Source organism: Elaeis guineensis, chromosome 14 (genome assembly GCF_000442705.2).
Source record: "Elaeis guineensis isolate ETL-2024a chromosome 14, EG11, whole genome shotgun sequence".
NCBI classification, from domain to species: Eukaryota; Viridiplantae; Streptophyta; class Magnoliopsida; order Arecales; family Arecaceae; genus Elaeis; species Elaeis guineensis.
In genome coordinates, this window is record NC_026006.2 from 43,315,688 (window position 1) to 43,342,934 (window position 27,247).

Genomic DNA, 27,247 nt, shown 5'->3' on the forward strand with positions numbered 1-27,247 from the left:
ACAAGATTGTCGCTCGAGATTTTTGAGATGCGACGATAGTGGTTGCCTTATCGATTCAACGATAGCTGTTGCTTGGTGAATGTCATGTTTTGAATGGAGTTGCCAATCTGGATGCTGTAGGGATGAGGACTAGTCACCAACGACTAGGAGTTGGTCACCTTGTGCCATCATCAGGATTTGCTCCATGATGCATGGGTGGTTGGTCGATGAGGAGACTTCGATGATGATGTGTAAAGATCGTCGAGTTGCTGTTAATGAGTAAAGCTCTAGTCGGACGGTCTCGAAAGACTAATCGACGAAACTAGTTGCCAACTTGAAAAGGATCGTATAGGGGTTCATGCATGCATTTCAAAATTTTCAACGAAAAAATATTAGATTAAACTATTTAATCTACAAATACATGCATAAGATCTGATCTTAAAACTCCTACAAATAGATTTATAATATGAATTTATATGCATAAAAATTTGAATCTAAAATTACAAGTATTTGAACAAGAATAGCAATTAGTGATAGATCTAATCTACCATTTCTAGGGTTTCAAACCCAATACCTGAGCATGGATAGTCAAATTTCATAATTGAGAACATAGATTTGAAAGTTCTCTTTGATCGCTTGCAGTTGCACAAATATCTGACCTCAGCAGATGGTCTACACGAAGTTCTTGGATCGATCAACCCTCTGCGGGAGTGCTAGCTCGCATAGTCGACTTCTGATGGCAGATTTGATTTGATCTCTTCCTTCGATCACCTCGAACCTTTCTGATATCAAAGATGGATCAGAGAAAGATGCTGGATGGTGGAGAAAAATATGATGAAAACTCTCTTCTCTTTAATTTTTCTCTCACCCAAAATCTAAAATAGTTTTAGATCGCTCACCCGAGAGGAGATCGGTCTCCTCTTTTGTTCATGCCAAGGAAGAAGGAAACCCATCCAAACCTCATGCTCCAAAGATGGATTTTTGCCCCTCTTTCTCTCTGGTATCTCATGGTGAAAAGCTCTCTATCTTTGGTGCACAAAATTGTGATCTTTTTATGGTTGTCGCACAAATCAGGTAAGATAAGATAAGGGTTGGAGTTTGTTGCAATTCAAACCATTTTGAATTTTAATTTGACTCTAACTTTTTTTCATCCTTATCTGACTTAAAGAAAGACTTATCATAGAAAATTGAGCATAAAAATCAATCAGAAAGACTTCCTTTTCTCACACAAAATGGGCTCCTTCAAAAACACCCAACGTGTGGAAGGATATGGATAAGGTTTTAGATTGAAATTCAAACCATTTTGAATTCAAATAAAAATCAACCAATTTCTATCCTTAATGGGCAACAAAAGAAGAGTTATCTTCTGATTTTCTTACACACAAACTAATTTTGTGTGGTGAGAAAAGGCATGAGACAATTTAGGTGGCCCAAGGGAGAGCGTCCCATTCATTTGGGACTCTAAGATTTAACTAATTGGATTTCTTTCAAATTCAATCCAATTAGACCCAATTAAAACATAATGAACCTAATCTAATTAGACTCCTATAATCTCAATTAAATCTGATTAAATCAATAAATTAATTGAGTCATAGATCTGATCAAATCAGGATCATTTCTCCCTTACCAATTAGGTCATCTCATAACCTAATCAGACTTGATCTGATTGAATCCAATTCAATAAAACTTGATTTAGACTTTAATGCTCAATCAAATTGAGCTAATTAGTGATCTAATCACTAATTAATCCTCCATTAATGATAGAGTCTAAGTCTAGTAGGACTCTTCTCTAGAGTCACTGTCCAGTGGGACTCTTCACCAGAGTCTCCGTCCACTTGGACTCTTCAGATTAGCTATGTGATCGGAGAGCCCCATAGGTTCGAACTTAAGCCGGTAGTACAGGAACTGATTCCTGTACCAATCGAAATAACCATCTAGCAATGGTACCCGACGTCCGGATAGGCCAAATGTATGCAAAGCAATACTCAAGAACCTATTTAGATATAGTTACCATATAATTTATCCTTTTGACTTTTGATACTAGGATGACTTCGAGTTTAAACTGTCAACTCTTAACAGTACATCCACTATGTGTCTCAACCTGATAAATCCTGTGACTTCTCACAAGAATTACCCTGGCCAAGGTCTTACTAAATTGAAACACAAAGTATTCTCTCCAATCTCTTGGAGTGGTCAATTTCATCTTGACTCTGACTTTACAAGTACTTGACTGTGTCCAAAAACCTTCCAATTCTGAATTAGAAATTCAGGTAGTCCAACACCAAAGCACAGTGAGTTGCTTGCAAATCACCGTGGTGATCTCAGATCGGAGGGATATTTATACTTATATCCCTTCGAAGTGACTCTTGACAGTAGAATGCTCCGAAGTTGGTCATGTTCAGTGAAATGTACTCATATATTTCATCTGCATGCTATACCAGCGTCTCCACGCTCCTTGGTTAAGAGGACAATCAACCTATATGGACACACAATGACTTACACTTGATATGTCTATCGTCCTAATAATAGCATATCATTTGGTCGCGAACTCATTTAAGGACTAAACGATAAATCCTTCTTTATTGATTTAAAATAGTCTTAAGGACTTTCATCGTAACACCGAAGTTCGATATAGAAGATGTACAAGCTTATGATAAAAATTATTAAATAAATATTTTATTAATTAATTCATATATAATTATATCAAATAGTACAATCATCAACAGACTGATGATTGATTTTGGGACATATTTTTCAATACGATTTCAAATCGTCAGAGAAGATGGTGGCCAATTTTGGATCATTGGAGATCACTATTGATGGGCTTGCTAGATACAATCATTTTGGACTTTAGATTTTTTCATAAATTTGATTCATATAAAATTTCTTTCAATAGAAATAAAATAATAAATATTATGGAGGCTTTCAAATTTAACATGTGACGTATTGGAAGACGGTCAAACTGCAAGAGGTGCGGTCGAATACAAGGACATTTTTCATTGGAGAAAACAGCCCCCAACGTGCAGATCTCAACTCAACGGACTCGACCAATCTAATTTGATGCCTAAGTCGGCGTACAAACACACCCGTGGAGCCAAAACATCCAAGAAAAATGCACTGTTGCGGGAAAGAAAAAACAAAAAAAAAAAATGGTGACGCACAAGGCGGCGTACAAACACACCCCGCGAAACCAAAGCATCCGGAACTCGTTTGGTTCGTGAGAATTTTTTTTAAAAAAAAATTATTTTTTAAAATTTTTTTTTTTAAAAATACGATATTAATATGTTTGAATGATCATAAAAATATTATTTATTATAGAATAATTTATATTTAATTAAATATTTATTTTTTAAAAAAATTATATAAAATATCTATTATATTTTTAATAGGTATAAGATGATATTTTTTTTACTCATAAATTTTATATAAATATAAATATTATATTTATATTAATATAAATATAATATTAATATATTATAATATAATATTAGATTATAATAATTTATTATGTTAATATAATATTAATATAATATTAATATTTTAATATAATAAATTTATTAATATAAATATAAATATAATATTAAATAGAATATTATATTAATATTTATATTAATAAAAATATTATATTAGGATAAATATTAAAATAATATTAAAATATAATAAATATTATAATATTAATATTATATTTATATAAATATTAGAATAATTTTAATATTATATTATATTACTATCCAGTATTTTATTCTAACCATCTATTGATATTTGTAAAATCTTAGCCATAGATCTAAAGAGAAATTTTAGAAAAAAAAATAACATCATTTTTCGTCTCGTAGAAAGTATCAAAATTCATCCCTCTCATGATTTTCTATTTCCTATTAAATATAAAAAAAATATTTTTTATTAAATTTTTTTTTTTTATTTCATCTTCTCTTAAAATTTTAATTAAATAAGAAATTTTTTCTTTATTTTCTTAAAAATATCTTTTTCTCGCTCCACTTTCGATCAACCAAAGGAAAGGGCACTGATGTGGTAAAAGAAAACAAAAAAATAAAGATTTTCAAACTTCGCATGTGAAATGTTGGGAGATTTTCATAATCTGATGTGCCAACGTAAATCTCATTTTTACTGTGCTGATCATTTTATTTATATTATATATATATATTTTAATTTTAATTTTAAAAGACACAGGCTCCGGTGCAAGAGAGAAGTGCCCGGCCTAGCAGATTCCTCTTTCCTCCCGTCTTCGCTCTGCCACTCTCCGCTGTCGTTCCCTCTTCGTCCAGCTCTACTCGGGACTCCCAAATGTCGGTCTCCGGTGAGGCGGGCTGGGCTACGAAGAAGCCTCCGAAGCGCCTTGGAGGCATGGCTGAAGCCCTCTCGATCGCTTCCGATCTCGGCTTCTCCATCGCTCCCCTCCAGGTCCCAAATCCCGTCCGTTTTCCCTTCTTAGATTCGATCTTAATTCTCCTCTTCTGTAGATCTTGGTCCTTCGTTAAAGCCCGCACCTTTCATCGTTCACGTCGATATATCCACGAGATCCCAACTCTCGTTGGTCGGTAGGCAAATGGATTCCTTTAATTTTGTGTAATTCCAATGTTAGATTTGGATAGGCTTCGCAGGTTTGCGGTTTTCGGAAGTCTTAATCTCTTTAAACAAAAGAATGGGATACAGTCCAAAATTCCAACGCCTTTGCATGCTGAAACTCCAAAAAGGAAAAAGAAGAGATTTTTATCATATTTATCTTATTGTGCATTTATGTGGATTTGTTCTTTTGATTTTTGGTTTAATTTCATTTATATTTGAGTTTTTATATAATTTCTCGTAGTGGATATGGAATTTTCACGTCAACCAACAGTGTGTATGACTTGATTGCTGCTGATTTCTTTGGGCTTTTCTGCATTTGATTTAAGTTCCATACTCTTGGATGCTTTAGTTGCTGTGATTTGTTGGGAGATACTAATTTTTCTAAATGTAGTGTTAAGCAGTACTGCACTTCCAAATAAGATCTAAAAACTCTGGATGGGGTTAAGCTATCAATTTTCCTCACACAAACAAAGAGTGTCATGCTTTATGCATTCTGTAATTCGATATGTTTTAAAAATCATTCAATTCCTAGATGTACCGATTCCTTTTCCTTATAACAGTTACAGATGTTAGTCTTTTTGTTTTATATCACTCTCCATCTCTTGAACACGTTTTGTTGGAAACACTTCATCAATGAGAATTATTGGCAAGCTTTATAATCTATAAAGGTCACTTATATTTATTTTCTAAATAAAAAATCGTAAAACCTCTTGGGTTTGCTTTCTTTTTTTTTTTTTGAAATTATGTTCTTCAGACTCATTAATATCTGATTTATATTCAATCTTGTGAGGGCCATCCAGCTTTTCTTTTAACTCAAAATCCTTTTATTTTCTTGGACATCCAATTTGTCTTCTATGTTCCTTGCCATTATTTGATCCAATTTTCAGTCTTGTGCATTTTCATAGGAAGATCAACAAAGCATGTCCAACTCATTTGGAAGCGACAAAAGCGATGACTTGATAAGGGTTTTAAGAGAGCTTACTTCAGTACAAAGAAACATCGCCAATTTGCAAGTGGAACTTCAGGGACGAAAGGTGAAATAATTGCTTGTGTTTTTTTTGCAAATCTACTCTATGGAGATCTATTGCAGTTCTTATTGTCTTTTATGTACCTATAAGAATACTAGTAATATTGCTATTGTAGTGTTTTACTTCTTGATATTTGAGAAGTTTCACATGTTGTTTGCATTACATGAGATCAGTGTCTTTTTAAATTTCTAGTAACATATCTTGCTTTGTTGTTATTATGAAACATAAATTGAAGGCTTTGACTAAAGTAGGCATGGTTCAATATACTAAATTAAAGATTGCAACATCACTACAAGGTTCACAATAAGTGTTGAATGAGTAGTGCAAGTTATCCTACCGACCATTTTATATTTCATATTTACATATCAGCGAACTTTCTCCTTAATCTTCTAATTGAGATGTCAACTTGGTATATTGGCTGCTCCATTGTGGGAAGGCCATCTTTTAAATGTCAATTCGAGGGGAAAGTGTGTCTACATTTCCTTATTTCTGGCAAATGGTTTTCTATATATCGAAAGATATTTTTATCTTTAACTTTAATTTTCAAATGTATTATCAAGTATTTTTGGGTGATTATTTTGATTTTGCAAAATCCTATTCAGATTAGGGTAATGACTATAGGTCCTTTTTCAGTTGCATTTTGTAGTTTGGGGTGGGAAAATTCGATATCACTAGGAAGATTTTAAAAGCAATACATTGGCTGTTCTGATGGGCAACTTATTCTAAGATAAAATCGAGATCGTGGTTGGTTTTCCTTGCTTGAGATGTATGGAAATATTAAAAAAGAAATAACCAATATTTTATGAACCTTGTTAGTAAAATATCAGCCAATATAGTAAACAGAAATTGACTGTTGGTTTTTGGCATCGATTTTGTCATTTTACTAATTACAAAACCCATTTAAGATTGTAAAAGAAAGACTATGAAATCCTGGCTGATATATTGATGTTGTACATGTATTGGCTGGGAAAATAGTGGTCTATGTTGGTCTAGGTAGTCTAGGTAATAAATGCTGAGATTTTAGATATGTATTGGTCAATGCCAGATACCTTTACAAACTGATATCTCAGCCCAGGTGAAAACGTTGATTACTATTGTTAAAATTTAAAACTTTAAGCTCTATAAATCATGATCTACAAGGGTAATATCAATTTTATTTTTTTATTTTAATTTAAGAATCTCTTTAAAACTACAATTAAGGTATTGCACCATATTGGTATATACCATATGATACATACCTTGCTAGGTTGCTACAAGGAACATACCTTTGTGTCATGCACATCTATCCTTGCTAGTTCAGCACAAACTTGCATGGCTTAATATAGGCTAGCGTGGGCACAACTGACGTGTCTCAGGGCATATGATTGGTCCTACCCTAATTTACATACTGTACTGTGCATGCCGATGATCAGCATGGGTGTCGCAGTAATTTAGTACTTGCTATAGGTCATGAATAGTCAGTAATGCTTTGAGTCATGGTAGAACACATCTCCCTTTCTCTTACAGCATGTGACCTTGATGGTGTCATTCCTTCGCCTTTAGATTTTGTGCATAAATATTTGTATTTTAGTCATATTTCTTTAATTCTACTTCCATCACCTTTTTCCTCCAGTACCTGCCTATGTTGTAAATTATCAAAGTTGAAAATCAATAATAAAATGCAAAGTTGAAAAATCCATACCACTACATATAACCCACAATATCTCAAATGCCTAGAAACCAAAATAGAATAGCATTAAGGTTTCCTAGTTATGCATCACATGGCTCCAAATAAGATAATTTTTGGTCTCATGATACAATGCTTTGATTTGACTAAAGGTTTTAAAGCATACAAATTAGTTAACTATGTTTCTATGATGTAAGATGTAAAAAATCAAGATTGATGATTCTCCTCAAAAAAGAAGAGGAAAAAAGTAATGGTCAGGAATCTCTATTTAGATGACTTTTATTAGTTTTGGCACTGTAACTTCATTAATAACATCCATTTTTTTTTTTACACTTAAGCATAGGTAAGAGACATCTAGGGCAAAAATTTCTTGATTTTAGGCAATTTAAATATTCTAGATCACGTCAATCCCCTCTATAAAAAGGTCTAACATTGGTTTTGCATCAAGTTGTTGAAGCTTCATTAGAGGATAATATCTCAACTCTTCATGCTTGCTTGTGCATGTCTTTGTGTTTATTATAAAGTTGTACTTCCAACACTCTATCCTATCTTCCCACATAACTCTTATGTGGCCTTTATAGTCTTTGCAATTCATCCCTAGCCAAAAGAAACTTATGTTGGATGTTGCAATTAGCCTAAGATTCAGCCTGTCCCTTCATAAAATGTCCATGGTCACCCATTATGACCCTACAATTATATTACCTATACTTCATTCATCCTCCAACTTTAATCCAAATTCTATGCAATTTTAAGTTCATACGAACTGCACATTCCGCTTTCTTTACCTACATCTCAAGAATCCATGAAGGCTTTAGAGCTCGAACTCTTTGATCAACCTGGATCAATTTTTTTTAAATAAAGTTCTCTCTCTCTTTTTTCCCCTAGTTTGTTGAGGTATCAATCATGAGAGAAGTCAATTATAGTTAATATGATCTATTTATGCTACATTTCTTTTGTTCCCCTCTCCATTTTCAACGAATTCTTGTTACTCTTTTCTTTTATTTACATAATTGTGCATTTTAGTGGAAGCAGCCAAATATAACAAATACTTAGAATTGCTTGCCACTATGAATGTGCTTGCTTTATAGGAATAGCTGCTGCATGATGTTTAGTATGATAAGAATGTGCTGTATTAAAATCATACTTTTCTGACACTTCTGTATCTGGAACAAAATATGCTTTTTTGTGAAGCTATTTTTGTTTATATGCAAGTTTTTAAATGCACAGGATGATAAAAACGTGGCACATCTAACCCACGTGAGTGAAATGGAAAAGAAATGTGAGTCTTTGGCCGGAATCACTGCTATTTTAAGAGATGTTATCCAGAACAAGGTATTACCAACTCCAAATTCCTTTATTATGACCACTTGAATTTTCAAATTGTATTTAAAAGTAATATTTAGCAATGTTTTAATTTGTCGATGCATTCAAGAGTGGAACATTCATATGATGTATTCAGCCCTGGCATTAGTTTCTGTCTTTGTTTTACATATGTGGTTTTTTGTCTTTCCATCTGCTTCTGTAATCATTGTGATTCTTATTACCTAGTTAGTTTTAACCTTGCATTTTGAAGCTACCATAGATAAATGCGATCTCTCCTTTCAGGGAAAAAAAAAATTAATCTTGTAACAAAGATGTAAACATCTGTTGTGCTTGATAGGAGTTTGAGCCATTGATTAATCCTAAGTTATGCATTCATGCAGAATACTGACTTCAATAAACAGAAATAAGAGCTAGATTTCAATATGTCCAGTATTTCTGAGGCCCAACCTCTCCTTTAACCTCTTGAAAAGTTTTGATCAGTACAGTTTTGGAAATTTATCAGGCTTGTGCAGCCTTGATGACTTAACTAGATCTCCACTTGTTAATCAGTGATTGGAGTGGATGATATTTGAATTTACTGCTACTTATCAGAATCTTTTCTCATTGAGCAAGTGGACTTGTTTTTGTCAGGATCGCATCATTGCGCGTCTTCAACAACCATATTCTCTAGATTGCATTCCAGTGGAAGCTGAATATCAGGTTAGGGACTTAATATATTCAATTCATGCTTAATAGATTATTCAATATTGGGGATTTTCATTATTTCAATTATTATCCTAATGCTTATGAAAGGCAAACTCAAATATTTAACTGGATTCGAAAATGGTTACTTCATATTCTAGTGCTCTAGTATTTCGTTAACAGTTAGAATGTATATGTTGATCCCAAGATTAATTATAGCACTTCATGATAATATCATGGGATATTGAATTTATCGCATGATAGGTTCTATGGTCTGTGAGGAATAAATTGCTTCTGAATTTGAAACAAGGCTTTTGCTTTGTACTTTATTTTAGTAAACTTCCTATTTTTTGATTAATTCTGGTGCAAGCTTTATGGGCCATGACCTGACATCTGAACATTTGCTTCAGCTTCATCACATACAATTCTGTAAATACATCCATTTGAAGTGTTAAAAGCATCGAACAAGGATGTTTAGTCATCTTATTAAGCATGAAAGTACAATAGCTTGAGTAGCAATACAAATATCCTTTATTTTTAACTTAGGTCAAAGGGTTTGTTGATTAGGTTATCAGGCCATTGGTTTAGATTATAGCTAGGTTTCTCAAGGCAAGTTAGCAAGCTTATCGGTGTAGGCTAAAACTATATGCAAGGGAAAAAAGAATTTAGTTTGCATGTTTTGATATCACCCTTCTTCTCATCCATGATGTACTTCTAGAATTAAGTTTTTCTTGGCCATAATACTTACCTCTCTCAGGGTTCGCTGACTAGCATTGGATGGTGTACCAGCCAATGACCAGTTCAGGATGGTATGTGCCTGTATAATGCCGTTCCAGGGCGTACTGAAACAGGAAGTGCTGGAGAGGGAGGGGGATAGGGAGAAGGAGGGAGAGGACAAAAGATAGAGAGGGAGAGAGGCACAGGGAGGGGGAGAGAGGTCGAGAGAGAGGGCATTATCGTCGATGTGAGGATAGAGAGAGGGAGGGAGAGGGAGAAGAAAGGAGGGAGATGCTGTCCTTGTCATTGTGGGGGAGAGAGAGGACTTGGGGGACCTCGGTGGCGGCGATGGTGTCATCGGGTGGCATTGTCGTTGAGCTGGATGGTGATGGAGATCTAGGATTTTGAAACTGGGAAAGGTAAAGGAACTGATTTACTGAATTGTGCCGGCAGCCGACCGGTCCAATTTGGTATGTCCTAAGCCGGCTGCTTCAACATGGTTCAGCTAATGCTAACCTCTTTCCTATGGTCATTGAATCAACACACACCTCTTTGTTTTCTTGACATCTAATATGAGATGGATGCTATAAGAAACTTGGAGATCCTATGTTCTGAGAGGTCAAAGCTAGTCAAGGACATACTAAAAATGCATAAAGATGTTTACAACAGCTCTAAGGACTTGCTTAATTTGTTTGAACTGTTCCATGAGTTAATAACTATCCTAAAGCACCAGACATAGATTTAAAGAATTGCTTGGTCCATGATTAATAGCCAGATCGTTGAAATTTTGATCAATAATCGACCAGCTAAGAGGCATCTAGCTTTAGAATTGTCAGTAATTTATGATCCATGAAAGGTGCATCAATTGCAAATCCAACTGTTGATTTAAGACCATCAAGAATAAGAGCTATGATTGAGTTCAAAATTTACTGTAACACGTGGAAACATGACAATGGCCTTGTCTCATGTTACTGAGGAGCGGTCTGGGGGTTGATCATGCAAAAAAGCTCATAGTTAGTCTTCATCAACCACTGTTTGTTGGTAGCAAATTTACTGTGATTCAGCTTTAGATGAGACTCTAGGTTGAAGGCCTTTTCCCTTCTAATTTTTGGACATAGTTGTAGAAACAAATTTGAGGATCATAACTTGAAATCAAAGCACTTCACGGATAATTCTGTGTCGAATCAGTGAGACACATATCTGGAAATTACAAGAAGACCTTATGAGGTCATCTAATCTAAATGAGTTTTCCAACTCAGTTGAAGGCCATTCATAGGTCAGTTTGCGATTTGCTATCAAGCTTTTCAGGAAATCTCTTCAGGAAAATTAATTTTGCCAGAATAATGCCAAATTAATTGCATAAAATCCTACTATTCTAATTCTTGTTTTTATGATCTATTTTTATAATCATATTTTGACTCTCTAAAGTTGGCTTCATGCAATGTTGGGCAGATCAACATATTATTGATTAAAGGAATGGGTAAAATTTTCTTTCAATGAATCTCCTAGTATTAATGGTCTTTTTATATAGATCTGTTATCCAAGGCAAAAACTACCATTCTCATTCTGTAGCTTTTATCACGTCATCCTTGCTGAAACTTTTTAGTGGCTCTTTGGTTAGCTGGAACTGGACTGGCTGCAAGTTTATTTGCCATGAGCTTGCAGGGGGCACCTATTTGTGTTTGGTTGCATATAGGTCACTTCAATTACAAACAACTGATTGTAACTTTTGGCCCTTTTTCTGCTAAACCACTGAATACTGATGGTCAAAATTTAGTTGCAAGTACACTTCTAGCCACTAGTTGCAACTTGTCTAGGGACTAGCTCGCAGTCTTGCACCATATGCTTATTATCATGACCCACAAACTTCTCATCCTCTCTGAACACACTCATCGCTTAACATAACATAATATAATATTAGCATATATAATATTATTATATGCTCATAGGATAATATATATAATATAACTAATATATCTATTAATGTTATATATAATGTCGTTATATACAATGCAACTATTATAGTATATGATACAACTGTATGAACATAATATCACAATATAATATTAGCAATATGTTCTGTATAAGCTGTATCTTTGATAATATTTTGATACTATTATATTCATCAAAGTGCTATGAACTTTAATACAAATGAACAGAACTACACTACCTAAAATAATATTATTACCATACCAGCAATGCTATAATGTCATTAGTCCAGTACTATAGTAATATTCTAGTGATACTATGATATTCATGATTTAATCATTAAATAAAATAATATAATAGACTATTAAAAAATAATATATTTTCATGTTATTAGTATTATAGCAATTAGCAATTATATATAGTATCAATAATATTATTATGTACTTATATTAATGTATACTAAGAATATATTATGTAATGAAATAGTAATATCATATTACTATATTGTATTATTACACACCACATGTTATAACTTATAATACAATTTTTGATATAATATATTAACATAATATAATAATGCATTATGTTATCACAATGTAGTATGATGTAAAAATAATAACATATCATGATGTCATTGTATATATATTATTTTCACTGTTTTTGAAGCAGATGCCTTATCAGATTAGTAGTAAGGTTACTATACCTCTTTAGCATTGTACAACCAAATACAGAATTGCACTTGCATTAGCAGGTGCATGCATCTAAGCAGGAAACAAAAGGTCCTTCAGCTGTCATTGCAGGTAAGCCAAATAGATACCAAACTGCCCCTATTTGATTGTTTCAGTATCATCTACTGCAGTCAGCTTATGATGTATATTTCTTAAGTATTCCTGCTTAATCCACATCCAATATCTTTTGGAACTCCTCTCTTTGTTCCTTAGAATTTCATTGTGATTCATTAATTTACCACCATCCTTATTGTTCTTTGTATTTAATCGAATCTACATCCTAATTTTCCTCAACTCTTTCCATAGCTTCTTGCTCATCCCTTTTAAAACTTATTAATTGTTCGCATAAAACATCAATTGCAATTTTCCTCCTAACTTCTATCCTACCCCTTGTACTTGTTGCTTTGCAAAACTCTCCAACTTCCTAGTTTTGCACGAACACTAGAGCATGGCCTTTTTGCATTGTCAAAATTACCATGCTTGCTTTTACATTATCTTAACCTAGCAGTACATTCTGACATCACTTTTGGTAGTGCTTCCAAGTCACCTTTGAGATACAAAGGTAATCACATCAGGAAAGTTCCTTGTAAGGGACGATAAATTTTCTAAATCTTCTGGTCTTTGTCAATGCAAGATTGCTCTTTTCCATTTTTCCATTTTCTCCTTGATGGAGTTTGCTTCATGTTCGGAGGCAGATACCATCATTGGAGAGTGCAAAAATATGCTCGGTGTTTCTGCAGATGTGGATTTGCCACAGAAACTCTTTGTAGGAGGTTTCTGCTTAGTATTCTATTTCATTCTTGGGGAGAGATGGTGGACTATCAGATTAATCTTGGTTTAATGGCCATTTCTATATCAAAGCACATAAAGAAGAAATGCACTGAGGCCTGTGATTTGACCATTATCTTATCCTCTGATGAAGATCCTATATAGAGGAAAGTGGAGATTATTTTGTGTTTTTATGCTAATAGCTTTTGGAAGTGGAAGGTAAAGATCTGAGAAACCTCACACAAGGTCTTCTTCATGTTTTCCAGTATGACTTTCTTGTCTAGCAATGGATGCTTAAGTATGGCAGGTGAAACATGGTTACAAGTTCAGAGCTTGAGTTAGGCTCCTTGATCTTCTTGTTTTTTTGCTGTAACAAGGCATCTGTTGCGTGTGTCGTTAGCAAATTTTGTGCTATTGCATTGTCCTACATAGATGGTTTTTTTAAGGAAATACATGAAGCAGTTCAAGCTTACAATGGTATGTGGTGACTTGAAAAATACCAAAGGTTATGGAAATAAATATTGGTGCTTTCTGTTATAGCGTTAAGATTGAGGTTGATAATTGGTTGAAAATACACCATCTCCTAGTCTAAAGGTCCCAGCTGATTCGGTAAAGTTTGGGATTTATGGTACTGGGAGGTTTATATTAAATTTAGAAGAAGGAAAACTCTAAAGAATTTAGGTAATCCAGTCTTTGTTGTAGAAGCTGGTGGAGTTTCCTCATTTCACCTAGTTGAGACTACTCCTGGGTTTGGGATTTATTGTACAGGGAGGTTTATATTGAATTTAGAAGAAAGAAAATTTTAAAGAATGTAGGTGATACAGTCTTTGTTGTAGAAGCTGGTGGAGTTTCTTCTTTTCACCTAGTTGAGACTACACTTGAGTCGGGAATTTAGTGAGTTACTAAGGTAGGGAAATATCATTTCAGTGAGTCAAATGTACGAGTCTCAAATTTGAATTGGCTAAATATTGGATCAATGCCCATTGATTGCTTGATCAGGGTGGATCATTATGCTAATTTTAGAAAAAGAAAGAATAATAAGGAGGCCAGGTCTCGAGAAGATTTAAATCATGAGGAGATGTGGGATGCTTTGATTGCAGCATGGATGAGGTGAACCTCTTTGGTTCATGTGCAGCTCAAGAAAATAGGCTTCTTTTGGGGGATTGCCTTCTCTACTGACATCAGTCCTACAAGAGAACTTCTAAGGCTAACAGTATTTTGTTTGTTATATCCTCACTTTTTGATTGGAATGTCGAACATACCTTTGGGGCCACGTTAGAGGGGGAGCCTTTTTGGAGGACCTGATGACTGTTTCTTTTATACTTGGTCCTGATCTGCTGGTGCCTGCTGATGCTGGAAAGTGTTGCCATTTTGAGTAATTTAATTACCACATCTATTGCTGAGTCAGCTGGTGAGGCCCTTAGTATGTGCTTATTGTTAAGGAGCCATAGTGTTCACATCTAGTACTCTGTCAACTGCTGCTTGAAACTTTTGCAAAGGTTCTTCTCTTGGGAATATGGTTAAGGCTTCTGAAAGAAAGATGATGAAGGATTTGGAATGTCCTTTAAGAAAAGACAGTCTTTGTTCTAAACATTTTGGTTCCAAAATGATTGCTATGTATGAGTGTTTATCAAAGGAGCAACTGATGGTTTTGGCTTTTAAACATGGGTTGTTTATTGGTGGTCGGGGTATAAAGGGCATTTTGGACACTTTTGGGAGGAAAGAAATGAAGAGATCATTGCTGGTTATGAGCCTCATAAGCAGACTTGATAATTCTTGTTGAGAGGGCCTATATGTGGATGACAGTAACCCTTCGTTCCTTCCTTTTTCTTTCTTCTACCACCAACACACCCCACATGTGGATGACACTTGTTAAAAACTCTTTAGCTAGTTGTTTGTTTGTTACAGGAACTGAAAGCTGCCTTACCTTGCCTTTTCTGAAGCCTACTTGTGGTGATTTTTTTGATTCTTGAGTCTGGATCAGTTCTCGAGGTGGTTTTGGGGGACTTATCTTGGCTTGGAATATTAGTGGTCTGGCTGACTATGCTTCTCAATTTAATGGCAAACTCTCTTTACTTCTGGTACTTCATATGAAATTTGGAAACTTTGATTGGTTTTTTTCCCCTTATATCAGGATCCTTTTGATAATTTTGAAAATCTGGAACTTTGGAATGAGTTAAGGACTGTCTGGACTAAGTGCAATAGCCCTTGGATGCTTTAGGGAGAGTTCATTGTTACAAGATTTGGAAAGGAAAAAGGTAGTATAGAAGGTTTTATAAGAGAGATGAATTCTGTTAATGTCTTCATCAGAGAAATGGAGTTGATGGATTTTCCTCTGTTTGGTAGAAAGTTCAGTTGGGCCAATATGAGGGATGCTCCTGTCTTTTGCTAAAGTAGATAGCATTCTAGTTTCCACTGATTGGAATCTTGTTTATACTACTTTGGAAGTCATGGCACTTCTCAATTGTACTTCTGATCATGTTCCTTTATGTCTGTTTCGAGGTTGATTGTCAAAGTGACGAGCTGTTTAGATTTGAAAAGGTTTAGTTTGGTAATCTAAATCTTATTACTTTGATAGAGTAGTTTTGTATGAAATTGCTAATACAAAATCCTTTTTTGCTCTTCTGATCACCAAAATCTGACATGTTAAGGGCCAATTGAAGCAGTGGAAAATTGAAAACCTTTACAGCATCAGGAGGAGGAGTTGGGAATTCTTCTCTTACTGATAGCAAGCTGAATGGTGGGGAATTCTTTAATATTATAAGAAGCTTTTTGATGACCATTCTCAACCCCAAATTCATATGGACTAGTGGTCCTTATATCATTCAACTTCTGATCTTTCTGAGCTGGAACTGGAATTCATAATGGAAGGAAACAAGGAAACCACATTTGCTTTAGGTGCTGAGAAGGCCCTCAGGACGGATAGCTTTTCCATTATATTATTCCAAAAGTTCTGGATATTGTCTATATGGATTTCAACAGAAGAGTTTGAGGATCTATTCAGAGGCAGGGTAGATTTTGATTCACTTCTGTTCCAAAAGCTGGAGGAGTCTTTAGAACAAGTGAATTTAGACTTATTAGTCTGGTCAAAGTTTAGCAAATAGACTTAAGAAATAGTTGGATTCAAGCTGCTTTTGTTGAAGGAACATGCATACTTGATAGCTTTGTTTTGGCTCAGGAAATTGTTTCTTGGGGTCATAAGGTTATGCATTCTACTTAAATAGGACTTTGGAAAATCTTATGACATTGTGGATTGGAACATTCTATTTAAGTTGCTAGAAGTCAAAGGTTTTGGTCAGAGATGGATTGAGTAGGTGAAAGAATGCATTTGTCAAGCTAAGGGAGCTTTTTTTTTTTTGGTTAATGGTGAGACTGGTAAGTGGATAAAAATTAAGAGGGATATGCACCCAGGGGTCCTTTTTGCTTTGCTATTTCTTCTAGTGATTGATACTCTAGACAGAATGCTGAAGTGCTTCTATATGATGGTCTTAGATAGCAGAACTTGGCCCAATCATTTTTCAGGAAGCTAATATAGTCCTGTCCAGTATTTTGAAATGGAAATTATTTCTCTTTGAATGGATTTCTGGTCTGAAAATCATTTGTCTTAAGTCAGGTCTGGTTTGTTTTTGGTCATAGAGCTAATCATGGTATCTTTCTTCAATCTTGGACTGCAATAGAATTAACTTCCCTGTGAAGTACCTTGACCTCCTTTCGAGGCCTGATGTCCAAAGAAGTGAGATTGGATGCCTCTGATTGAAGAGATGGAGAAGAGGCTTGATGGTTGGTCCATAAGAATATTACAATTTGTGGAAGATTAAGTTGGTTAGTTCTGTATTATCTAGCTCAGTCTTCTTGATTCCTAATTGGGTTACTCAAACTGTTGATAGAGACAGAAAGTCCTATTTCTTAGAGAGGCATGGTGATGTTAAATGGGCCTACTGTTTAGTTAGCTGGAAGTGTCTATGTAAATCCGATGCTTGCAGGGAGTTTGTTGGGGGAGGGGGGTGGGTTTGGGTTTGAGGGGCAGGGATTGGTGTGGAAGATCTTGAAGTCTTAATGCTGGCCTACTTGGGAAATGGTGGTGGAGATTCCGTAATGCTGCTGATCATATCTGGAAGGCTATTGTGGAAGTACATTTACAAAAGAGGACCTATTTGGAACACTGTCAGATGCCTAATGTCTCTCATTTCCGGAAAGATGTTGCAAGAGAGGAGGATAGTTTTTTCGGTAGCTCTTCTTTCTTACAGTGTGATGCCAGATCCATAAGATTCTGATTGGATAGATGGTAGTGATTTTCCTCTTTGTGATTTATTCGTTAACTTTTTCTGCCAGACTGAAGAACTAGATGCTTCATTTGCTGCTTATTGTTTCCCGGCCAACTCCAGGTTTAAGTGGAGAATCATCTTTAGAACCAATATTATCATTGAACATCTTTCTGATTTGGTAGTTTGGTGGATATTCTGAATCTTATTTGGCCATTTGAGTCCAAGAGCTGGGTTTCCTGGCTGCTAATAGCATGTTCGCTGTGAATTCCTTTCACAGATTTCATAATTGCAGTTAAAAAAAAAAAACACTCCAGTGACATGGTTCAGGTCCTTGAGAAAGTGAAGCTCTTTTTATGGGCAGCCTCTAAAGCTAGAATTCCTACTACCGCGTAATGACAATATTTTAGGCTTCATTTGGTTGGGTTATGTTAGATTATTAGGTAATTTGACGATTCCTGGGCATCATTTATTTAGAAAATGATTATGGGGGAAATAAATTTTATCGTGTTTGGCTGATAGAAAAATTATTTTGGAAAATAGCATTGGAAAAGGATTACTATATTTGGTTGGAGGTAATCTTATATAGAAATATTATCAAATTTCTAATAATACCCTTAAGTAAACAATTTAGGTAATAACATTTTTTTGCTTAGTCCATTTTTGGCTTTTTATAGCCCACTTTTATAAATGTTGTCAATTTTGGCTATTTTGAATATTGTAATATATTTATGAGTTAATAATATTTTTAAATTAATCATACATATATTAGAAAATATATTTTTCATTATAAATAAATTTTAGTATGTTTTGGTATGTAAGTAAATATATTAATTATTAATAAATCCTATGTTGGATTTATTGATAATTAATAAATATTTGTTAATTATTTATTAATAATTAATATTTATTCATAGATATATTTATATTTTAAATGTATTATTATTTAAAACATTATTAGTCAATATATTAATATATTTATAATATATTAATATAATTAATAAATTATATAATATAATTAATATAATATTAATATAGTATAAATGAGGGTATTTCTATCAATAAATGATATTTTCAGATTATCTTCACTTAGTAATCTAGCATGGAAAAAAATACTACCCTCCTGATGGTATTTATTTTATCTTCTCTCTCAGAAAAATAGACTTGCAATCCGCTATTTATTTTACCATCTCTCTCATCCACTTTCATACCAAATATGGTAAATCTGATATGGGATTTACTTTCTTATGTCAGAATACCCCCAAACAAACAAGCCCTTAAAGAGATTTTGGCTAGCTTCATTTGAATGAGTCTCAGTAGTGCTTTTGATTTTGCTTCTTTCATCTTCCTTAAATGTTCTACTCTAAGAGAATTTGGGATTACTTAATAGCTAAAATTAAATGGAATGGATGGCCAGGCTCATTAAGTTTCTTTTAAGATGCCTAGAGACTCAGGAGATGAACTTGTCTCAGACTGAATGGGATATTCTTGCTCCAATTTGGGCAAATTATTGTAGGAAGGGAGTGCCAGGATTTTTATATTTTCAGCTAAATCTGACCTATTACTTATAAATGAGATTTCTTTACCATGCACTGGTTGGGCTTCCATTTCTTCGTCTAAGGTCAGGAAGGATATGAACTTTTCTGCGTATCCTTATTGCCCTAAAGTTTTGTATGGATTTCATTAACTTTATAAAATGTTGATGGGCCTTGCTTGCCTTTTTCTCAAAAAATCATATGGATGCATCAGGTGGATATGGATTGGATGGTATGGATAAAGCTTATTTGCTGAGATATATTGTAGGCTATACAAATTGAGAATCTCCATTGTTGATCATGTTGGATTTTTTTAAAAATATTATTTTTTAATACTTATTTTCCAATCTACCCTCTTTTCTAACTTATTTCCCAAAATACTATAGTTTGGACGAGGTGGCGCGGACGTGGCAAAACCGCATGCTGAACGTGCGGTTTCTACTTGAAACCGTATGTTCAACATGCGGCTTCAGATGAGGTGGATAAAAATTTAAAATTTAAATTTAATTATAAATTTAAAATTGAAACTGTATGTTGAACACGCGGTTTCACTTTTTTGGAGGAAATTGCATCTTCAAGATGTGGTTTCCTTTTTTTCGTTTCCACGCTCTTTTTTTTTTCATTTCTCAGGGCGTGGGTGGGGGCCTCACCGGGATCGAGGAGGGAGGGGAGGGGGGGCCGCTAGTTGGCTGGGGGCAGTGGTCGGGCGACAGGGGCGGTGGGGTGCGACGTCAGGGAGGGGGGCGGCAGGTGCGGGCGTAGTGGTTGGGGGAGGACGGAGGGGGTTGCAGGGTGGGGGGTGTGCTTTTGTGTTTGCGCGGACGGCTGTCGGGGCCCAGGGGGAGGGGAGGGGGTGGTGGTCACGCGGAGCCGGGGGTGGACTGCGGGTGCAGCATAGAGGGCGGTGCGGTGGTGCGGTGCCGATGGCCGTGGCAGGTGCCTCGCGAAGGGAGAGTGCGGCGGAACGGGTGTGGGGCCGCGACAGGTGCCTCGCGACGGCAGAGCGGCGCGAGTGGCGCGCTAGAGGGTGGTGTGGGTGTGGGTCGGTCGCCAGCAGAGGAAGGCCGAGGATCGGTCGGGGGGTGGAAGGGAAGGGAGAAACGAGGAAAAAAATAAAAAAAAGAAAAGATAATAAAATATTTTTATTTTATTAATTATAAGATATTATTATTTGGTAAATAATAAAATATTTTATTAATCAAACAGTAATATTTTTTATTAATAAAATAATAATATTTATTATTAATCAAATATTTAAATACTAATCAAATAATAATAATTTATTATTAATCAAATAATAATATTTTATTATTAATCAAATAAAAATATTTTATTATTTATCAAATAATAATATTCTATTATTAATAAGATAAAAATATTTATTACTAAACAAAAAATAATATTTTTATTAAACAAACAGTAATATTTTTTAATAAAATAATAATATTTATTATTAATCAAATATTTAAATACTAATCAAATAATAATAATTTATTATTAATCAAATAATAATATATTTTTATTTGATAAATAAAAATAATAATAAAATAATCAAATAATAACATATTTTATTTGGTTATTTTATTATTATTTTTATTTATCAAATAAAAATATGTTATTATTTGATTAATAATAAATTATTATTATTTGATTAGTATTTAAATATTTGATTAATAATAAATATTATTATTTTATTAAAAAATATTACTATTTGATTAATAAAAATATTATTTTTTGTTTAGTAATAAATATTTTATCTTATTAATAATAAAATATTATTATTTGATAAATAATAAAATATTATTATTTGATGAATAATAAAATACTATTATTTGATGAATAGTAAAATATTATTATTTAATAATAAAATGTTATTATTTGATTAATAATAAATTATTATTATCTGATTAGTATTTAAATATTTGATTAGTAATAAATATTATTATTTTATTAAAAAATATTGCTATTTGATTAATAAAAATATTATTTTTTGTTTAGTAATAAATATTTTATCTTATTAATAATAAAATATTATTATTTGATAAATAACAAAAATTATTATTTGATTAATAAGAAAATGTTATTATTTGATTAATAATAAATATTATTATTTTATTAAAAGTATTACTATTTGATTAATAAAAATATTATTTTTCGTTTAGTATAAATATTTTATCTTATTAATAATAAAATATCTTGTTAATAATAATTTACTATTAATCAAATAATAACATTTTATTATTAATCAAACAATAATATTTTATTATTTATCAAATAATAATATTTTATTATTAATAACTCGTTTCTCCCTTCCCTTCCTCCCCCTCGGTCGATCCTTGGCCTTCCTTTGCCGGCGGCCGACCCGCACCCACCCCCCTTCGGTGTGCCACCCGCACCCTTGCACTGCTCTGCCGTCATGAGGCACCCACCGTGGCCCCACACCCGTTCCGCCACACTCTCCCTTGGCGAGGCAGCCGCCACGGCCATCTGCATCGCGGCCCCACCCCACTGCCGTCTGCGCCACACCCGCCATCCACCCCCGCCTCCCCTCCTCTCGAGGCCCCGATGGCCATCCGCGGAACACAAAAGCACACCCCCCCACCCCGTAACCCCCTCCGCCCTCCCCCGACCGCTATGGCCGCACCTGCCGCCCCCCCTCCTCAGTGCTGCACCCCACCACCGCCGCCACCTAGCTACTACCCCCTAGCCGACCGGCGGTTTCACTCACCTCCCTCCTCGGTCCCGGCGAAGCCCCCACCCACGCCCCCAGAAATGAGAAAAAAAAAAGAGAACAGGAACGGAAAAAAAAAAAGAAAACCGCATCTTGAAGATGCGATTTCATCCGAAAAAGTGAAACCGCGTGTTCAACATGCAGTTTCAATTTTAAATTTTCAATTAAATTCAAATTTCAAATTTTTTATCTACCTCATCTGAAGCCGCATGTTGAACATGTGGTTTCAAGCAGAAACCACATGTTCAACATGCAGTTTCGCCACGTCCGCGTCACCTCATCCAAACTACGGTATTTTGGAAAATAAGTTAGAAAGGGGGATAGATTGGGAAATAAGTATTAAAAAAATAATATTTAAAAAAAAAAAAATCCGATCATGTTCTACATACTTTAAAACACACAAAAACCAGAACTTGACTGCTACTATTGCTGCCCAACCATAGAGTAATCAAAACATTGTATCATGCCCAACCAGAACTTAACCACATAAATTTTTAGTGGTGCAGATTTTTGATATAATTGCTCAATCATTGACTTTGCATTGGTAGGGTTAGTTCAACTCCAAAACTACTGCTGATTTATTGCCCATCTATTAATTCTCACAATGGCTCAAAGCAGAGATGATCCATCTGTACATTTTGTTTGAAAATGCCATACCACTAAGATAAATAAACCTGTTGTACACAGTGCCTTAGCTGATTCTATGAAACCATCTAAGTGTCTGTTTACCACCCCTTTAGTGCATTTAGAGGTAAATTGACAATTCATCGACCATTTATTCTCACAGTTAAAAATCACTTAGGATCAGGCACATGCTATATTTTAGTATTGCTGATCCAGATTTATGAAGATGAGATGGTAGAGGGGGATTCGGTAGATGGGTGTATGTATCTTTTCTGAGCATGGATGGGTTTTTTTATGGGGGGGTTGATGATGGACCATTGTCATGGGATGGAAGAGGAATTTTAGTTCATGACAGACCACATGATTATGTATTGGTCGAGACCTTCATTTTTTGGTGATATGTAATTGTAAAAACACACATTTTTTCCCTTGATGCGTTCATTTCTCTCCTTATCTCTAAACATGTTAGAGAGAGAGAGAGAGAGAGAGAGAGAGAGAGGTATTCCAATCAAAATAAAAAAGTTTACTCATCAATTTCCTTCATATTTTGCATGGGTTCATGTGCACGTGTCTCAGGTGCATAGGGACCTGGTCGTGTAGTTCTTTAGTTAACAAACCAGTTATAAGTGTTCCTATCAAACTAAAAAAGTATACTTATCAATTTCCTTCATATTTTGCATGGGCTCATGTGTGGGTGCCTCACGTGTGTAGGGACTTGGTGATGTAGTTCTTTAGTTGACAAACCAGTTATGCTTGGCTTGACATTTGTATTTGTGTTCAAAAAGCTTTATCTCCATGCTGCTGATACTATATGTGACTAACTTATTTATATTCTTACATTTTTCTTCCTATATGTGTGTAGGGACTTGGTGATGTAGTTCTTTAGCTAACAAACCAGTTATGCTTGGCTTGACATTCTTATTTTTTTTCAAAAAGCTTTTTCTGCATGCTGCTGATACCACATGTGACTAACTCATTTTTTTCCTACATTTTGCTGGTGACTTTACAGCCTACTTTTGTGGGCTCGTCTTAAAAAATTTGGTCATAAAAAATTTAATAAGTTGGTCGATAATGACAGACTTGCTGACACTATATGCGACCAACCTATTTGATTTGCTACATTTTATTAGTGATTGTACTTCACAGCCTACTGTTGTGGGCTCTTCTTGAAAAATTTGGTCACAAGAAATTTGATATGTTGGTTGATGATGAGAAATTTAATATGTTTGTTGGTTTTATTCTTTGTCGCCATCTTCTGTCATCATTTTCCTTGTCCTCATTCTGATCCTTGTCCTCCTCTTTTTTATCACCTTTCTGTCTAGCTTGCTGTTGAATGATCTTATTTGCACATTTTCCTTATATGAGTTTGAAGTTATGTGGTCAATTGGTTCTACATTTTAGTTTGAGACTTGCACATTTCCATTTATACACTTTTCTTTTACAATTTTGATTGTCATGAAAACTTTTGAAATTTTTCAAATGAATAAATTGACTAGTATTACTTTCCATTTGAATCTGTTCTTGACACTAATTTGACATGCAAAGCCATTTCTAGAACTTCCTGAACATAATCATCATTTATCATTCATTCCATCCGTTTGAATGATAGTTGGTTCCAAGGATGGTGGTGGTATTTCAACTAGAAATTTGTAGCTTCTATTAATAGCTAAATATTATTTTTCTTACATATGATCCAGAAACAATTTTCGGAGCTGTTGCTGAAGGCTGCCAGTGATTATGGAGCTTTGACAGCATCTGTCGCTGATCTCCAGTGGAGCCAGAACTTCAGAGAATTGCCATCAGTGTGGGGGGTATGTAAAGAATATTTGTAGTTTTCAAATGTATGGACAGCTAGGTTTTTGTGTATTGGAGATAGTTTTCAAATATCTATTGTTTGTTTAGACAAAATGGTGATGAAAAGTTTTACCAGTAAAATTGGTTTTGAGCAAAGTTTTCAATTGATGATATTATACTGTTTTCTTTTTAACTGGTAAGCGTTCATATATGTGCTTCTGACTACCATTTTATTGGTCACTGAGGTTGTTGTGGTATTTAAATTCTCTGAGAAAAGATCCTTTTATGTTCATATTTTAAGCTCCATGCACATAGTAAAGCTAAGTGGGTGGTGATGTGTTTAATCACCAAGTTACAAAATTTTGCATCCAATTTTCCAAATCAGATGCAGAAGCACTAATTTTGAATGATCTTGGATACACACATCATTGTTGATAAATTTCATGGTTCGGGTGCTGAATTTTGTAGACCAAATATGTTGATATAAATCTTCCCTGAGTTGATTGGTGTTGTGGTCCTGACAAACTTTGTCTGTTCAATTTGTCTTGTTTCCTTAACATCTAGATTATATTGTAGGCCAGGCTTTGACATTTTATTCTTGTTTTTGAAGGAAATGCTGCGTCCCATCCCTGCTGCCTTGGCATCCTGCACTCGTTTCTTTGAGGCTATGTCTGCCATGAGGGAATCATTTGGGACCCTCCAACAGCTGCGTGTGGGTCACTCTTCCTCATCTATGACACTGAGTGACCCTTCAGGAGGGGATTCTAGGTTTTTGACACCTTCTCAGTGGAGAGAGGGGACAATGAGCTCTGATGACTCGATTGTTGATGGTTGGAGACAAGAGGCAGAGGGTAGAGTGGAGGAGAGTAAGGTGGGTGATGGCATCAATCAGAGGAGGTTATCTTGGCCCCACTCGCTTATGAAGGGCTCCTGATTATGTGACTTCACCAGACAGTTCATAGAAAAGATTTCGCATTACTTTGCACAAGTTGTCGAAAGATAATAAACTGAAGTTAGTTCTTTGTTGCAACCTTATTTTGTAAGACATCTACCCTGAGGATCTATGTAACATTGTAGTTGTCGTTGTCCATCAGAAGTCAGTTGTGATTCATTGGATTTTCTAGTCTTGCTGATTTTTTGAGATGTATCACTTGTTGGAATGTGAGAGATTGTGTTCATAGTGGCAAGTATATGTACATGTGTACATGCACGTAAGTGCATGCAAGTCTTATCTTCATATATGTATGATTTGTTATCCTAAGTCCAAGAATTTATACTGGTAAAAATCATTCCCAATCTATTTTAAAGGTTCTATAATTTAAGTTTGAGGTGAAAATGGCAGAGTAATTTTCCTTTCAATCGTCATATAATTGGTCAAGATTAGATATTTTAGTATTTGGTGGTAATAACATATTGTATGAATTGATATTCCAATTTACAATCATGACAAAGACTTCGGGTAGACTAGGTATCCCATTTAATGAAGTTTAAAATAACCTTGTGATGTGTCGCAATAAGGATAAATAGTTCATCATTCAATTATAATGCAAACACATTTTGTATATTTATCTACCTTGTGTTGATTTTCAAATCCAACGAGTTGTTCGATAGATTATCACCAACCAGAGACATGAATTGATTTAGTATCTAAATTGTCATTGTCCAATCTTGCACCATAAAAATAAGCTTGGAAGTTTATGAGCAATTCAATGAGCAAATGAACAGTTGGTTGAAGAAGAGATCTGTTTGACTGGGTAACCGAAAAGTTCAGGGAGAGACTATAGACATCCAAGCTATTAACAAAATTACAATCCAGTACTGATTCCCCATCTCAAGCCTTGACAACGTACTTGATATTTTGTATAAATCTATTGTTTTCCAAGATAAATCTATTGTTTTCCAAGATTGTCGATCGATCTGAGAAGTGGTGATCACCCAATTGGTATATGCTTAGAAGATGAGCTGAAAACTACATTCCAAAAAATAAGGGATTAGTTGAAGGGATGGTCATGTGATTTGAGTTAACTAATGTTTCCCTTACATTCATAAGAGTGATGAGACTAGTTCTTCGGCTTTTTATTGAAAAATTTATTATTGTATACTTTGATGATATTTTATTTTATAACAGGTTTGAGGGGTATTTGAATTACTTGAAGCAAGTGACGTGTAAATTAGGGAAAGAGAAGCTTTACATCAATATGAAGAAGTGTAGCTTTATGGAACCAAAAATGATACTGTTAGAATTCATGCTCTCATCAACAGAGTGGAAAGTGGATTCTATGCTGATCAAAGTAAGATATGCTCCTATGCTGACAAATGTTCATGAGGTCCTGAATTTTCATAGACTTTTATTTTGTGCAGACATTTCAATGAAGTCTTCAGCACGATCATGACATCAATTAAAGAATGCATGGAGCAAGGGCCCCCTATCCTTCGCTTATTGGACTTCAACAAATTCTTTGAAGTTACTTATGATGCATTTTCATGTGGAAATAGAAACTAAGTCAAGAAGGGCATCCAATGGCACACTTCAGCAAAAGGTTGTCTTGTGCTAACAAGAAATATTCTACATATAATACAGAGTCTTATGTAGTTATCAAAGCCCTAAAGGGCTGATGTCATTATCTCATCCATAGAGAATTCATCCTTTATTTTGATTATGAAATATTTTAATACTTGAACTCTCATAAGAAAACTAAGTTCTCACCATGCTAGTGGATTAATTATCTAGGAGGATCCACCTTTTGAAGCACAAGGTAGGAGGTGAGAATAAAGTGGATAGTGCACTACGGAGGAAACTTGTCTTTTTGCAGAAATAATGGCTAAAGAAACATGTTCGAAGAAATCAAGAAAATATGTAGAAGACAAGGACTTTGATAAGATCTATAGAGCTCTCCT

At 34.6% G+C, this 27,247-nt stretch overlaps 1 protein-coding gene across 1 annotated transcript; it reads left to right on the forward strand.

Annotated features, from left to right (window-relative positions):
• The first annotated feature begins 4,171 nt into the window (after window positions 1-4,171).
• Window positions 4,172-25,610, forward strand: LOC105057833 (AUGMIN subunit 2). Its single transcript, XM_010940539.4, has 6 exons — window positions 4,172-4,398; window positions 5,469-5,597; window positions 8,485-8,589; window positions 9,211-9,279; window positions 24,253-24,366; window positions 24,960-25,610. Exons 1-6 carry the CDS (start codon window positions 4,282-4,284, stop codon window positions 25,281-25,283), a joined length of 858 nt encoding a protein of 285 aa, XP_010938841.1. The 5' UTR covers window positions 4,172-4,281; the 3' UTR covers window positions 25,284-25,610.
• The last annotated feature ends 1,637 nt before the right edge of the window (window positions 25,611-27,247 follow it).